The sequence below is a fragment of the Scylla paramamosain genome, chromosome 33 (assembly GCF_035594125.1).
Source record: "Scylla paramamosain isolate STU-SP2022 chromosome 33, ASM3559412v1, whole genome shotgun sequence".
NCBI lineage: Eukaryota > Metazoa > Arthropoda > Malacostraca > Decapoda > Portunidae > Scylla > Scylla paramamosain.
The window spans coordinates 7749868-7765850 of record NC_087183.1 but is presented as its reverse complement, the minus strand read 5'-3'; the positions used below and the strand labels follow the sequence as shown (position 1 = coordinate 7765850).

At 46.1% G+C, this 15983-nt stretch overlaps 1 protein-coding gene across 2 annotated transcripts in view; it reads left to right on the top strand.

Moving 5' to 3' along the window:
- Nucleotides 1-15983, top strand: part of LOC135089583 (zwei Ig domain protein zig-8-like) — a 53113-nt gene that overhangs the window by 1533 nt on the left and 35597 nt on the right. Inside the window, exons 2-3 of one of the 2 annotated variants that reach the window (XM_063985353.1) lie at nucleotides 2943-3073; nucleotides 3703-4077. In XM_063985353.1, the coding sequence (XP_063841423.1) occupies nucleotides 3975-4077 (103 nt within the window). In that variant the 5' untranslated portion in view covers nucleotides 2943-3073; nucleotides 3703-3974. Of the gene's footprint in view, nucleotides 1-2942; nucleotides 3074-3702; nucleotides 4078-15983 lie in introns of those variants that run through there. The other variant, XM_063985352.1, reaches the window with a different exon arrangement.

Here is a 15983-nt window from a genome sequence, read left to right as displayed (position 1 = left end):
GAAAGCTTGCCTCCCCCTCCACTAGTATCACTTTGTACTTTTATTTCTCTTCCCCTCCACACTTGGATTAGCGAAGTGGAAGAGGGAGAAAGTTATTTAAAAGCCTCCGTTATTACTACTACTACTACTACTACTACTACTACTACTACTACTACTACTACTACTACTACTACTACTACTACTACTACTACTATTTTTGTGAGTATGAGTGAGAATTTTGACCGCAGTGTTATTTGTATGTCTTTATTCTCTCTTCTTTTATTTTGTTTATTTATTGATTCATACGTGCATTTATCTATTTATGCATTTATTTTGTTTCATTTGTTATTTGGACTCTCTCTCTCTCTCTCTCTCTCTCTCTCTCTCTCTCTCTCTCTCTCTCTCTCTCTCTCTCCCCCCACGTCAAGCATACCGGAAGGAGACCTAATTCCACGGTCCTTTAAACATACACACTTAACAGTATCAGCGAGCCAAGCAGACTGGAACGAAAGCCTTGGGACTGTCGGGAGGTGGCGGTGTTCAGGACCATATTCTGAAACGCTACTGCGCCGCACCTCCACTACATTCAAAGGGTTTTTGTTGAAGTTATACAGATTTCTAAGGCTGCTTTTATGATTTTAGGGACAGATTAACAAGATTTCTACTTTATTAACAGGAGAAACGTACTTGAGGACCGACTTATCATCTCAGCGGCCTTTGAAAATTGTCGTAGTGAGAGAGCGAAGCGTTTCAGAATACGGGCTTCGGATGTTCGAGCCTCATTAAGAAATAAGGACCCACACTCTGAAACACCCGTGACTCTCATAAGGACTGTTTTCAGAGGTCACATAGATAATTTCGATTCTCAAAGGTGTTTTATTCGTAATGATCATAAGTTTTCTTCACCGACTTAATCTCTTCTATGGAAATGTGAGGCACGGCGCTTCTTGTAATTAGATTTCGATGTTTTGAAACAATCCACACAAAATGCAAGATACAGTTCCCTTAGATTAACAAATTGGTCAAACCGTAAAGTTGTTTGCTTGCACACTAATTTGAAGGAAGTGAATGGATTGCATAATACCACGCAAAGTTTGCCCTCTGCACATTAACTCTTTCAGCGCCAGCCATTTTTATTCCCTTAATCCCTTACCATTTTTTGTATATTTTTGTATTAGAGTATATTAATTAGTTTCGTAACATAGAAATATAAAATGAACCTCTTAATTATTCTCCATATGTCCATGCAAATTATGCTGCTATACTGCTGTGAATGTTGCGTGAGGCGACCATAGCACTGAAGGGGTAAAATCTCGCGAAAAAGGAGAACATTTTTGGCGATGCAGTGCGTCACGTGTCTGAAGGAGAGTAAATGAAGTAAACATTTACTTACCACTTACACAGTGCATAGGTGTACATAGGTGCTCATCATCGTGTATTCAGAATATGTAATTACTTATTTATTAAATTATATTTGCGGAAGAAATTTTAATCGCTGAGGAGAGAAAAGTGTGGGAAGAGCGCGAATGGAGAAAGGACGAAGGTTTGGAAGAGATGAGGAAGGTAGTGAGACTTAAACATGGAAGGTTTCTGAAATTATGCCATTCGTCTCAGTCATGAGTCACTGGTATTGGGGGCTGAAAGGCGAGGCGAGGCAGCTGCGACACACGCCACACGCTCTCTCTCTCATGGCAGGAAACTTTTATGGTGAGACTGCCCGTTATGCACGACCGGCCATTGGTATTGTTGTTGTTGTTGTTGGTTGATTGATTGATTGATTGGTTAGTTGGATTTCTCGGACTTGTCTTCAGTAATAAATCAAAGGAGACAGTGATGCGAGACGAGGCCAGGCGCAGGCCAGCGGCGGGAAGTGCAGGCATGCGTGCGTCCTCAGCCACCGGCAAGGTGTACGTGGTCTAGTTTTCTCCTTCACATGTATCATTTGAGACCAACAAAGCACTTCAGGCTTCTTCTCAACTACTGAATACATTTCCGCTCAAAGATACATCTTCCGTGAATAAATATTGCAGCACTGAAGGATAATTTTGTTAAATACTGGTGGAGAAAAAAGTAAACCGGGTAATGCATATTATCGTTGGAAGAAAATGGAAAAAAAAAAATAGCTGAAACTCAGTGGCATATGTGAAGGAAGTGTTCCAGGAAGCGATGCTGAGAGGAAAATAAGTTTTAGCAAAATTTTCACACACTCACACACACACACACACACAGACACACACTTCCTTTAAGGTGTAGGCGGCACACACACACACACACACACACAAAAAGTCAGTAAATAAATAAATAAATGGTGAGCAGCACAGCAGGCGTCGGAATAATGCTGTTAATTTATTACACCGGCACGACGCCTGGCCTGTGAGCCTGGCTGTGCTTACGTGCCTGTGCTGGTGTTGATTGCCGGTCTGCTCCTCGGAAGAAACCAGACAAATGTCCTTGTATGAAAATAATGAGCGGTAGTTTCCATCACGGTGCTGTCTGGCAACACTGCCTAGACGGAGGCTTGTTGTGCTTCCGCCGCGTGTGGAAAACATTTTGCACCAGTGAAATTACACTATATATTCCAAGTTTTCAGGCGTACATTGTACTGACGCATTGCATGTGGAAAAAAGTAAACAAAATTCAAACGTTTCCTTTTATATACTCTTTAAATCTTATTAGATATGCTCAATAGTTCACTCCATTTTTAATATCTCAAGAGGGCAAAACCGTATAGAATCCCAGACGGAGATGGAGTGAGGAAACGCAGTAGTTCAGGTCGTAGGAAGAAGAAAACACACGCTGATAGAAAATTACAGAGCTTGATTGTAAAAAGTATAAAAGAATGAAAGTACTGGTTTTAGTTTTATTCCACATCAACATCAACAACAATAATACTAACACCACCACCTCTCAGTTACATGTTTTCCCTGTTACTCTCATGCTCTCGGTCCTTCCTCGTCTTGCAGTCACGGGTCGGAGAAGTGCGCGCGCTCAGGACACCGGACCCGTCACAGCACCTTCGTTCCATCCTGTGAGCGCGTCCAGCCTCAGCCAATGAGGGGTCAGCTTGGCGAGAAGACTAGCGGGTGTCAGTGAGGTAAGAGGTCAGTCAGTACTCAGTCTCAGCTCTCAGTTCACCTTCAGGGGCTTTAGAGGGAGGGCGTACGTCGCTTTCTTTCTCTTCTATTATTCTTCCTTTCCGCTTTCTCCCTCTGCTACTCGTATCTCTCTCTCTCTCTCTCTCTCTCTCTCTCTCTCTCTCTCTCTCTCTCTCAAAAGCGATTTTTTACGCCCAGGGAAGGAAAGTTGGACGTGTTTTACGAGAATACTTTTAGTGTGGCCTTGAACTTTTCTTTTTCTTTTTTATCGTGCAGCATTTCGAGTTCTTTTTTGTTTATTTATTTATTTATTTATTTTATTTTTTTTGAGAGTGAAATATTTTGGGAAATGAAACTTCTTACTGTGATGTTTTAGGCTTGACATTGTGTGCCTTGTCGTCTTCACAGCTGTGTATTAGGACATAAGAACATAACATAAGGGGAAGCCGCAGGAAACCACCAGGTCCACACCATCAGTTCTCCTAGTGCGTTATGATCAGATTCACCGCTATATTGCAGATGTAAACTGGATTTCTGCTTTCGATTTAGTATACTAGAATATATCTAACATTTATTATGAACAAGATCAACAAATCATCCTTTTTCGTCTATTTGTGGTTAAAATCAGGAGACTTTCAGTCTCACTTTCAGTGAGGGTGGAGAAGTTGAAGAAGTCCATTATGACAACGTTGTGGAATACTAATAACAAAGGCAGTATTAATAATAATAATAGTAACACTTAACAAAAGACGAATAACACTAATAACACCACCAAGAGTAACAGTAATAAAGGCTGCCTCTCCTAGTGTTTCGAATCCAAGTGAAGCAAATGAACGTTGACTCATTCACGAGCCAGGAAGTGCCCAGCAGCCTAAGCCTCTAAGGACAGGAGTGTGAAGCATGGCGTGGCTCAGTGTGTGCTGGGGCCTGACTCTGTGCCTCACCACCACCACCACCACCAATTCAGCCACAACATCTGACACGACCACAGCTGTAAACACTGGTAAGTGTGTGTGTGTGTGTGTGTGTGTTTGTGTGTGTTGTACCATCTTTTCTGCGTCTCTAATTTCTAAAAAACGCACTTGTGGGTTCAAGGGAATGCGTTAGGATTTATAAACTTTATTTAATTTGCATAATTTATAATGTATCTACACCAGTGATTCTCAAAGTGTGCGCCGCGGCACACTAGTCTGCCGCCGTTAGCTCCTTGATGTGGTGCGAAAATTTGGGTGGAATTTTGATTTGTGTACATATTATAATGAAACTATTTTTAAATTATAATTTACATTGTTTCATTCACACACACACACACACACACACACACACACACACACACACACACACACACACACTTGCTAACTGAGTGACTGACTGTGTCCTGTAAGTTGACCATTGCACAACATTGAAAAAAAAAGTGCAATAAAATCTTTCCCCGCGTGATTGAAGTCAGATAATCTTAATGGCTTTGGAGGGAACTGGAGGGCCGGAGGGAAGGGAGAGGAAAGTGAAGGGAAGAGGTTTAAGGAAAAGAGGAGGAAAATTGAATCTGGGGGGAAAAGGGAGGAAATGCAAGGAAAATATATCCAAGTCAAACGGTTTCAAGAGTCTGCGATAAAATGGACCCGTTTTCTATGGTGATGTTTTAATGCATTTGGAGTAGATTAGTGCAGCAGTAGTGTGGCGAGCTTACGCGCACTGGCGGAGGAATATCACTTGTGTGGTGGTGGTGGTGGTGGAGGACAGCATATCAAAAACTCTATGTATTTTAATTTTTGGAGGTAAATAAAATGGTTATCTTTTCCACTCACTGATAAAGATATAAGGACATAACAATGAAAGGAAGGAGAGAGAGAGAGAGAGAGAGAGAGAGAGAGAGAGAGAGAGAGAGAGAGAGAGAGAGAGAGAGAGAGAGAGAGAGAGAGAGATGTTGTTCCTCCACGCTGGCGGGTATCTGTTGCTGTGAGGTGGGAGTGGAAAATTTTAATCACAAACAATCACAAGCAGATTACCGTGATTTGGCTGCTGCTTCCCTAACTCCGTCATCGGTACACAGATACGGTCGGTATAATGGAATCTAATTGCACCTCGCTGCACGTGAGTTTCATTCACTGATGTCTGTAAATTAATCACTGGAAAAAAGTAATTCAATCGTTTCCACACTCGTATGCTGTTCTGAATTTTCTTTTTTTCCTCCTATTTTCTTCCCTCTTTCATTCATAGTTACGCTGGACAAGACTACACAAAGGGAAAAAATAAATAAAAGCTTATTTACCGCTCCTCATTTCCTATTAACATTGAAGAAGTCTTGTCAATCTATCACTAGAACCATAAAAAAAAATAGATACCTTTAAAAACCTGTGTGGCTTCAATTTGAACGTTTTGAAAGTGGTGGAGGTGCGGCGCAGAAGTGTTTCAGGGTATGGTGCGTGGTGTGGCAGAGTTAGGTGGCGCCAGAGGGACTCGTCATTATTATGTAATTCGCTGCCTTGGGGAACGTTAATAGTCAACTCAGTCGATAGTGTCAGCCATCTTTTTGTGTATGCGTAATACAGAGTAGTATAGCACAGATGTCACGGGCAGTTCTCTAGATGTGTTTTTTTTTTTTTTCTATGTAAGAGCCATTTAGGTGCCAGTCCCTAAATAAAGGTCAAAATTATCATCCAAAACTGGAGGATTAGTGTCTTGAAACCTCCCTCTTGAAAGAGTTCGAGTCTTGGGGAGGAGGAAATACAGATGCAGACTGGGGATTTCCAGAGTTTACCAGAAAAAAAAAGGATGAAAGATTGAGAATGCTGGGTAACTCTTCCATGAGAGAGGTGGACAGAAATAGGAATCAGGGAAGGTAGAAAGTGTTGTGTGAGACAAGATGTGTCTCGTCCGGGCACTCCCCTGCTCTCCTCAACGCTCACATTTTTACATTTGCTCAGGTTCGTCAGGCATTCATTTCACAGCTCAGCGCAACTTTAACTTGCTTCCGTCAGCGTTCCGTGCCCCATTGTGGATGGCCATTTCCTCCTGCTGCTCCTCTTGTTGTTGTTGTTGTTGTTGTTGTTGTTGTTGTGATTATCATGATGATGAGGAGAAGCACGATGAGATGTATTATTATTATTATTATTATTATTATTATTATTATTATTATTATTATTATTATTATTATTATTATTGCTACTACTACTACTACTACTACTACTACTACTACTACTACTACTACTACTACTACTACTGCTACCACTACTACTGCTCCTTTTGCGACTGCCACTACTACTACTAACACTACTTTTATTATTATTATTATTATTATTATTGTTATTATTATTATTATTATTATTAACAATATAAAATCATTATCGCCGGGAACATTTGAACGAGCCGTCATCTTGCAAGCAGTGAGGCGGCTGCCAATCACAAATGAGCATAAAAGAGCTAACTGAGTTGTGATTGGCGCGTCTTTTCTTGGAGGAATGTCAATATTAGTAAGTAATGAGGATTCTCTCTCTCTCTCTCTCTCTCTCTCTCTCTCTCTCTCTCTCTCTCTCTCTCTCTCGTCCGTATCACGTCAGTAAAAATAATTTACTCACTGATGAAGTAGTACTCACGAAGGGAAATGGAGAGAGAGAGAGAGAGAGAGAGAGAGAGAGAGAGAGAGAGAGAGAGAGAGAGAGAGAGAGAATTAAGTGTTCAATTTTGATTTGTATTTGTATGTGTTGTTGTTTTCTTGGTGTGTTTCTTCTCTTGTTTGTTCTATTCCATGTTTTCTTTTTCTCATCTTTTCATTTCTTTACATCCTCCTTTTCATCCTTTTTTCATCTTTATTTTTTCTCATCCTTCATTCTCTCTCTCTCTCTCTCTCTCTCTCTCTCTCTCTCTCTCTCTCTCTCTCTCTCTCTCTCTCTCTCTCTCTCTCACTACCTTTCACTTTTTAAACAAGAAACTTCGGCTTCATTCCTTATTTTAATTCCTATTTATTTTCACTCTTCATAATTTCTTGACCATTATCACCATTTCTTCCCCTTCCTCACCTCGGGGAAATGAGGGGAAGAGCAACAGGAAGAGGGGAAGGGTGAGAAGGATTAGTACGAGGAGGAGGAGGAGGAGGAGGAGGAGGAGGAGGAGGAGGAGGAGGAGGAGGAGGAACAAGTATTAGCGAGAATGAAGCGATATTAATTGCTTATGGAACTCCTCCTCCTCCTCCTCCTCCTCCTCCTCCTCCTCCTCCTATCTGGATTAACTGGTACCCTAATCTCTCGTGGCCACCCTGTTGTCTGTGGGTGATTTGAGGTGATTTTGTGCCTTAATGACTGGCGCATTAAGGCTGATTTGGCCAGATTGTGTGCTGGTGGTGATGGTGGTTGAGGTGGTGATGGTAGTTGAGGTAGTGAGGGTGGATGAGAATGTGGTGGTGGTGGTGATTTTTGTGATATTTTCTTCCATTTTTTTATTGTTCTGTTTATCATTTTATTATTTATCTTTTTTTCCTTTTCTTTCTCTATAATGTCTTTTTTTCTTTTTTCTTCATTCCTATTCTATATCCTGTTTTTTAGTCCTTTTTCGTTTTCTTTTCTTTTCCTTTTCTTTCCTTCCATTCATTCTTTCCTTTCTTTACTTCTTTTCTTTCCTTCTTTCTTTCTTTTTCTTTATTTCTTTTATTTCTTCTTCTTCTTCTTCTTCTTCTTCTTCTTCTTCTTCTTCTTCTTCTTCTTCTTCTTCTTCTTCTTCTTCTTCTTCTTCTTCTTCTTCTTCTTCTTGTAGGATAGTATTTCATAAGTACTTGTGAGAGGCAGCGATGCGTTTGCAATATTATACAATAAAGCCGAGTTGGCACCTTAGTTCCCGCGCATCGCACCTCAGTGCTCTCACGGCTTGCCTCAGGACAGCAGCGTCCCCTCGCAACCCGGCCTGTACTTTCTTCCTAGCATAGAATAAAGGACCTACTTTATTTCGGTGTGTCCATTGCCTTCCCCACGACGTAGATGGCACATGGGCACCTACACGACGAGCAAGTCGTCCCACATGGCGCAGTGAGTAGCTGAAAGGAAGAAAGCCGCCGGCAGACGCTACACGTCACCTAGCTTGGACCCCTTCAGTTTTCGAGTGCAGTGTTCCGACAGTGTTGTGCGGTGCAGTGTTCCGACAGTGTTGTGCGGTGCAGTGTTCCGACAGTGTTGTGTGGTGCTAAGGTCAGTGCAGTGTTTTTCGTGTGCCTGCATTGAGACAGCAAGGTAGACGGCAAACTTCATCCAGCAAGTCAGGAGCGCACTTGTCATACCCCTGCCCGCTGCGGAGTCTGAACAGACACTGCCCGAGGCGAGTGGAGCGTCCCCGGCCCCCAGGCTGCGGCAGTCAGTTTTGCCATACACAGAGCATACCGCACTGCCCCCACGCACACCACCGACACGGACAGACACACGTACGCACACCACACACTGCATTCAGCTTCAGGATACAGTCTGCACAGCCTTGTGTTCTCTTTTTTACTCGTGTCAGTTCGACCCGTTGAGGGGCTGGTCACGTAGTAATCTCTAGAGTCACCCTGAGCGATGCCGAAAGGCGGAAAGAAGCCAACACCACCACCTGCACCGTCCGAGGGAGGCTCGCCGCAATCTTCACCACCTCCATCGCCCTCAGTTCCTATGGATGTACAAGCACTTTTGCAATGGATGGCAGACAGGGAAGAAGCAGCACGAGCCGAGAGGGAAGAACAGCGGCGTGAAGACGCAGCACGTTTTGAAGCCTTGCTGACAAGACTGGCGCCGATGTCACTGCAGCCTTCGGGTGCGGCTGGGAGCCCCGCTGCCCCGTCAGGCCCGCCTGCAGCCCCACCGACTCCTAAAGCGGCTGTACAGCCCCCACCTCCTCTTTCTTCGGATGTTACGTACCAACAGTTCAGAGAATGGAGGCGGAAATGGGAAGACTACGCAACCATGGTGGACATCGCGAGCCTGTCCCGCCCCAAACAGCTGATCCAGTTACGGATGTGCCTGTCACTCGAGACTCAGAGAGTGCTGGAGCACACGCTACAGGTGCCTCCAAGCTCCACTTCGTCCGTCGACGAGGTGCTCGACGTTCTGCAGAAGCACATTAAGGAATCCAGCAATGAGGCACTGAGACGGCGGGCGTTCACTACCTGCAAACAGGCTACAGGAGAGTCTTTTGCAGACTTCTTTGTGAGGCTCAAGAGTCTGTCGGAAGAGATTGATGTCTGCAAAGCTCACAGCACGGAGTGTAAAGAAGCCTGGCTTAAGCACGGCATCCTCACTGGTGTGCAGGACGAGGAAGTAGTGCAGAGAATCATCGCCCTCGACGCTGCCGCCACACTCGCGGACGTTGTGACATTGTGCCGTTCCTACGAGGCCACCAGGACCGCTGCCTCGGCCCTACGTGCTCCTCCTGGGGTCCGTGCTGTCTCTCAGTACAGGAAAGACAAGAAGACGGACCATAGGACCAAAGCGGACGCACGTCCAGCTGTGCCTACACTGCAGTCTTCCTGCAGTAATTGCGGCAAGCAACAGCACGGCCCCAAAGGCTGCCCTGCTACGGAAGCAGTTTGCCACGGGTGCGGCAAGACAGGGCACTGGTCACATATGGAAAAATGTCCAGCCAAGACTGTCCAGTGTAATGCATGCAGCCGATATGGGCACTTCGAGAAACTCTGCAAGTCTTCCAACCCCAAGAGTCAACATTCCTCGAAACCCAAGCTTCAGAAGACGAAGAAAAACAGTCGTGCCACTATCCATGTTGTGCGAACACAGTCTCCGTTGTCAAGGGTCCCCGAGACTTCCAAGCAGGAAGCGAGTAATGTACGCAGAGTCCACTCAACTGTTCGGGTCAAGCCTACGCCTTCTCCTACCATATGCATAGTCGTCACACACGGTGAGAGGTCCAATACCATGGAAATGATACCCGACACAGGCGCCGACACCACGGTGATAGGCCCACAACATCTCCAGCACTTGGGCCTCACGAGTCGTAACCTGCAACCGCCACCCTCGCTCGACTACTACAACGCAGACGGATCTAAGATGCCTGCTGCTTTGGGTTCCCTCCAGGCGGAGCTCACCTATGGCAAGTTGTCGTGCTCGGGGTGGATCGATGTGCAAGGTGCCCTTAGCACTCCTTTGCTCTCCTGGCAGCACTGCAGGGAGTTAGGCATCATACCGAAGGACTTCCCACGGCAGATAACGGACAACGTTAGTACCGTCGGCAGGATTAGGGAGTCGACAAGTGCTACACCAGTGGCCACTGTACAGTGCCACAGGCAACCAGCCTCTGTGGTTGCCCCACTTCCAGCACCATCGCCATCACTCCCACTTCATGCCAACACATCACTTGCAGAGGCCAAGGAGTACTTCCTCCAAGAGTATGCAGACGTTCTCGTGAAGAAGGACGACCTGCAGAAGGCACCGTTGCAGCCTATGTCGGGATCGCCCATGCGGATCCACCTCAGAGAAGATGCAAAGCCCTTTGCCGTCCACACACCCCGGCTGATTCCCCGGGCATACCAAGACCACGTGAAGGCTGAGTTGGACTCCATGGTGGCACAAGGTATCATCGCCCCAGCTGATGAGGACCCATCTCCTTGGTGCCACCCAATGGTTGTCGTTCCGAAGGTCGGGGGAGGCGTACGCATCACCACCGACTTGTCAAAGCTAAACAGCCAAGTGTCCCGCCCGGCCCACCCGTCGCCTACGCCATTCGCAGCGATCAGAAGTGTGGACCCAGAGGCCAAGTACTTCACAACAATCGATGCTTTGTGCGGTTACTGGCAAATCCCTCTGGCCGAGGAAGACCAACAACTCACGACTTTCATCACTCCTTACGGCCGCTTCCGCTACCTCCGCGGCCCCATGGGCTTTGCTGCCACTGGGGACGCCTTCTGTCGACGAGGCGACCAGGCTCTGCAGGGAGTGATGCAGTGTGTGAAGGTAGTAGACGATCTCCTGTTGTACGACAAGGACTACCTTCCACACCTCCACCGGGTCAACGACGTTCTGGCAAGATGCAGGTCACACGGCATTACCTTAAACGCCGAGAAGTTTGTTCTGGCCGCTGAGGTGGTGTCCTACTGCGGCTACCAGCTTTCTCACGACGGCATCGCAGCAGACCCAGGGAAGGTCCGCGCCATCACGGACTTTGTCAAGCCAGCCAACCTCACAGACCTGCGGTCATTCATGGGCCTCGCAAATCAGCTGGCTGACTTTTCTCCTGACGTATCCGCCGCTGCTGCCCCACTCCGCCCGTTGATGAGCCCGAAGAGAGCGTTCGTGTGGACCCCTGACCACGACCAGGCTTTCGAACGTGTCAAAAAGGCCTTGTCCAACCCACCAGTTCTCGCAGCATTCGATCCTGACCTCCCGACTGCCCTACAAACAGACGCTTCGCGCTTGTACGGCTTAGGATACGCCCTCCTACAAGACCACGGGGGAGGACACTTCCGTCTAGTACAGTGTGGCTCACGCTTCTTGACGGATACGGAGACACGCTACGCCACGATCGAGTTAGAGCTGCTGGCAGTAGTGTGGGCTGTGAAGAAATGTAAGTTCTACCTCACGGGTCTGCAGCACTTCACCCTTGTGACAGACCATCGCCCACTTGTCCCTATCCTCAACAGCTACACACTAGATGCCATCGAAAACCCACGTCTGCAACGTTTGAAGGAGAAGTTAGCAGCTTTCGTCTTCACTGCAACGTGGCGGCCGGGTAAAGAGTTGTGCATCCCTGATGCCCTCTCACGCTTCCCAGTGAGCAACCCGACCATCGACGACGACGCCCTGGACGCCGAGACCAGCTTCTCCGTCAGGAGTATTGTCACTTTGGGAGCAGTCGAGTCCCTTGCCACCACGGCTACTGACAGCGACCCAGCGATGGAGGAACTTCGGCGTGCGGCCCATGAAGATCCTGCCTACGTCGAGCTCCTTCAGCACATCAAGCAGGGATTCCCAAGCGACCGCTACGCCCTACCAAATACTCTGCGCCCATATTGGAAACTACGTGAGGACCTGTATTGTGAGGAGGACCTCGTCCTGTATGGGGCTAGAGTTGTTGTTCCGGCCGCCCTTCGCCATCGCGTCCTAGCTCGCCTGCACGACAGCCACCGAGGAGCTGAGGCTACGAAACGACGAGCGCGACAGGCGGTGTACTGGCCCGGCATCGACGCGGACATTGTGAACACGGTCCGCGCTTGTGAGCCGTGTCAGGTAATGCAGCCAAGCCAGCAGCGAGAGCCCCACCTCTGCGACGACAACCCCACCAGGCCCTTCGAGTCAGTGTCAGCTGACTTCTTCTCTACCGCGGGGAAGTACTTCCTCGTGGTCGCTGACCGACTGTCTGGCTGGCCTGTTGTGGTGTCTTGTGGCGTGGATACCACTTCTTCAGCAACGATTCGTCACCTCAGGCAACTCTTCCGCGACCTAGGTGTGCCAGTTCGCCTACGCACGGATGGCGGCCCACAGTTCGCCAGCCAGGAGTTCGCCGCCTTCCTTGAGCGCTGGGGAATCCGCCACAACATGTCGACGCCCCACTACCCACAATCGAATGGTCATGCAGAGGCTGCTGTTAAATCAGTTAGGTACCTCATCCAGAAGGTGGCCCCTACCGGACACCTGGATTGTGAGGCGTTCGACAGGGGTCTCCTCGAGCTCCGTAACACCCCAAACCACACTGGTCGCTCCCCAGCCCAGATCCTCTACGGTCACCCCCTTCGCTCTTGTGTCCCCGCTCACGCTAAGGCTTTCCAGAAACAGTGGCAGGCCAGAGCAGAGAGCTGTGATCGTCGGGCTGCTGTTCGCCTACAAGATGATACAGACCGATACGATGCACATGCCCGGCCTCTCCCACCGCTCGAGCTCGACGCTGTAGTCCGTGTCCAAGACCCAACGACGAAGCGCTGGGATAAGGTCGGCACCGTCATGGGCATCGGCAAGTCCCGTGACTACCTCGTCAAGATGCCCAGCGGTCGTATCTGGTGGAGGAACCGTCGCTTCCTTCGCCCGTCCATGTCCCCGTCCAAGGACCTGCCGCCCACGGACGCCACCCCACCTGGAGCAGAGTCACCCCAGCCCGCTCTGCCTCGCCGCTCAGCACGCATCAAGGGCAGGAGAGACGCTCAAGACACTGTGTGCTATGAGCGTGAAGGGGGGAGGGAGATGTAGGATAGTATTTCATAAGTACTTGTGAGAGGCAGCGATGCGTTTGCAATATTATACAATAAAGCCGAGTTGGCACCTTAGTTCCCGCGCATCGCACCTCAGTGCTCTCACGGCTTGCCTCAGGACAGCAGCGTCCCCTCGCAACCCGGCCTGTACTTTCTTCCTAGCATAGAATAAAGGACCTACTTTATTTCGGTGTGTCCATTGCCTTCCCCACGACGTAGATGGCACATGGGCACCTACACGACGAGCAAGTCGTCCCACACTTCTTCTTCTTCTTCTTCTTCTTCTTCTTCTTCTTCTTCTTCTTCTTCTTCTTCTTCTTCTTCTTCTTCTTCTTCTTCTTCTTCTTCTTCTTCTTCTTCTTCTTCTTCTTCTTCTTCTTCTTCTTCTTCTTCTTCTTCTTCTTCTTCTTCTTCTTCTTCTCAGTAATTGCTACTACTGCCACTAGAAGCAAGTAAATTTATTTCACCCTTACCATCCAATCTCTCTCTCTCTCTCTCTCTCTCTCTCTCTCTCTCTCTCTCTCTCTCTCTCTCTCACCTCATTTACTTTTAAGGTCGAGTGATCACGAGTGGAGACATAGTAACGTAGAAAGGGAAGAGGAAAAGGTTAGGGAGAAGAAGGAGGAGGAGGAGGAAGAGGAGGAGAGGAGGAAGAAGAAGAAGAAGCAGAAGGGGATAAAGAAGAAAATGAGGAAGAAGACGAACGTAAAGATGAAGAAGATAAAGAAGAGAAAGAAATAAAATGCAGGAGGAGGAGAAGAGGGAAAAGAAAACATGAAGAAGAAAAAGAAAAAAAAAAAAACGAAGAAAAGCAAGGGGGATGAGAAGTAGGAGGAAGAGAAAGAAAGAAAAAACAAAAATCAACACGAAGGAAAAAAAAAAGAACAAGAAGGAAATGGATTACAAGAAAGAGACAGAGGAAGAAGAAGAGGAAGAGGAAGAAGAGGAGTGGCCAGTAAGGAGGGAGGGTCCGAGGCTGCACTACTCCTGTGTGGGATAAATGTGATTGGAACCTTTGATGGCTTGGTAGGGACGACCGAACGCAAGCTGGAAATAGTGTGTTTTCCTACGTGTTTACTTTTCTTACTATTTTTCCTGTTTTCAACCCTCCTTTATTCTGTATCTAGATAATTACCGTCATTCTTCTCATTATCGTCTTTATTTTAACGATTCATAGCACGTGTATTGTATTTGTTTTGCTATTTTGTCAGTAGTATGATTTTTTTTATTTATTTTTATTTATTTTTTTTCTTCCTTTGACCGCTGTCTCGTGTTGGTGATTCCTGTCTTGTTTTGCTACCGTTGTTTTCGCTTTGGCGCGGCTCTCGTGAGTGGAAGGCGTGGGAGCAGCAAGTTGTGGCGTTCTTTGTATCTGTTATGAAAGGACCTTTACATTTTTGCCGTTCTTAGATATGTTTGGGTTTCGTATATATATTTTTTTCCTGTCAGTATATTTTAGTTATTTTTTGTATATATCTGACTGTCTGTTTGCCTGTATCTCTCTCTCTCTCTCTCTCTCTCTCTCTCTCTCTCTCTCTCTCTCTCTCTCTCTCTCTCTCTCTCTCTCTCTCGCCAGAGGTAGGCTTAGTACTGTAGGGAAAATGTTCCAAGAAAAAACCCTACAAAGTTTGTCTAAAAAAAAAAAGAAAGGAAAAAAATTGAAAGTAGAAGAAATCCGAAAAGAGTAAAAGGCAATCTGATTTTTTAGGACTGCCCGATGTTCCCTTTCTCCCATGTGTGAGGCGTGTGGGGAAGGTGGTGGGGATAGTAGAGACGGACAGGGAACGGGAGGTGGATTGTAGAGGAGTTAGGAAGGAAGGAACGGGGGAAAAAGTAAGTACATAGGTAACACAAGGTAGAGTGAAGAGAAGTTAGGAAGGTGAAGTTTATGTTAAAGTGGGAATTACGTTAAAAGAAGTTATAGGAAATGAAAAATAAATAAATAAAAGCTGAGTACGTAGCTGATAGAAGATAGAGTGTAGAGAAGTTAGGAAGATAAAGTTTGCCTTAAAATGCAGAAAAAAGAGAATTAAAGAAAAAAAAATGAATTGGATAAAGCTGGTAGCCGAAGGTAGACCGAAGGTAGACGAAGGCAAGAGGGTAGGAAGGTAAATTTTGCATTAAAATGGGGATTAAAACAAGTGATAGGAAGGAAAAGAGAAAGAAAGAAAAGAAAGAAAACGAAATAAAGTACAAAAGAAGGTAGACTGTAGACAAGAAGTTAGGAAGGTTAATTATGCGTTAAAATTGGGATTTAAAGAGGCGATAGGATGGAAGGAAAGGAAAAAAAAATAGACGGATATACTACGTAGAATTTGCCATTGAAAGAAGTGAAAGAAAGAAGAAAGTTCAAGATTGTGGTTCACTTTTACATGACCTGTCACTGCTAAGGGTGTCATTTGTTAACGTTTTCAGTACTCCAGGGAAACTTGCCGTGCCAATGAGGGATTAAATAGATTTGGTCTTTTTTTTTTAATATAATTGCAAATCAGCTTACGATTACTACAGAGTTAAATAATAAAGTCGTTTATAAAGAGGGATGGAATGTGACCGTAGCAAAACTGTAGTGAAAAAGCTACCGGTTATCACTCGTATTAAAAAAAAAATACTGGTGAACTCTTGTATTAAGTAAAAGATACTGCTTAACTCTTGTGCTTAGAAAAAAAAAAAAAAAACTCTTGACTTGTATTAGAGGAAAAATCTGATTCGCTCGAATTAAAAATAGATAAATAAATAAATAAATAAATAACAATAAGGTC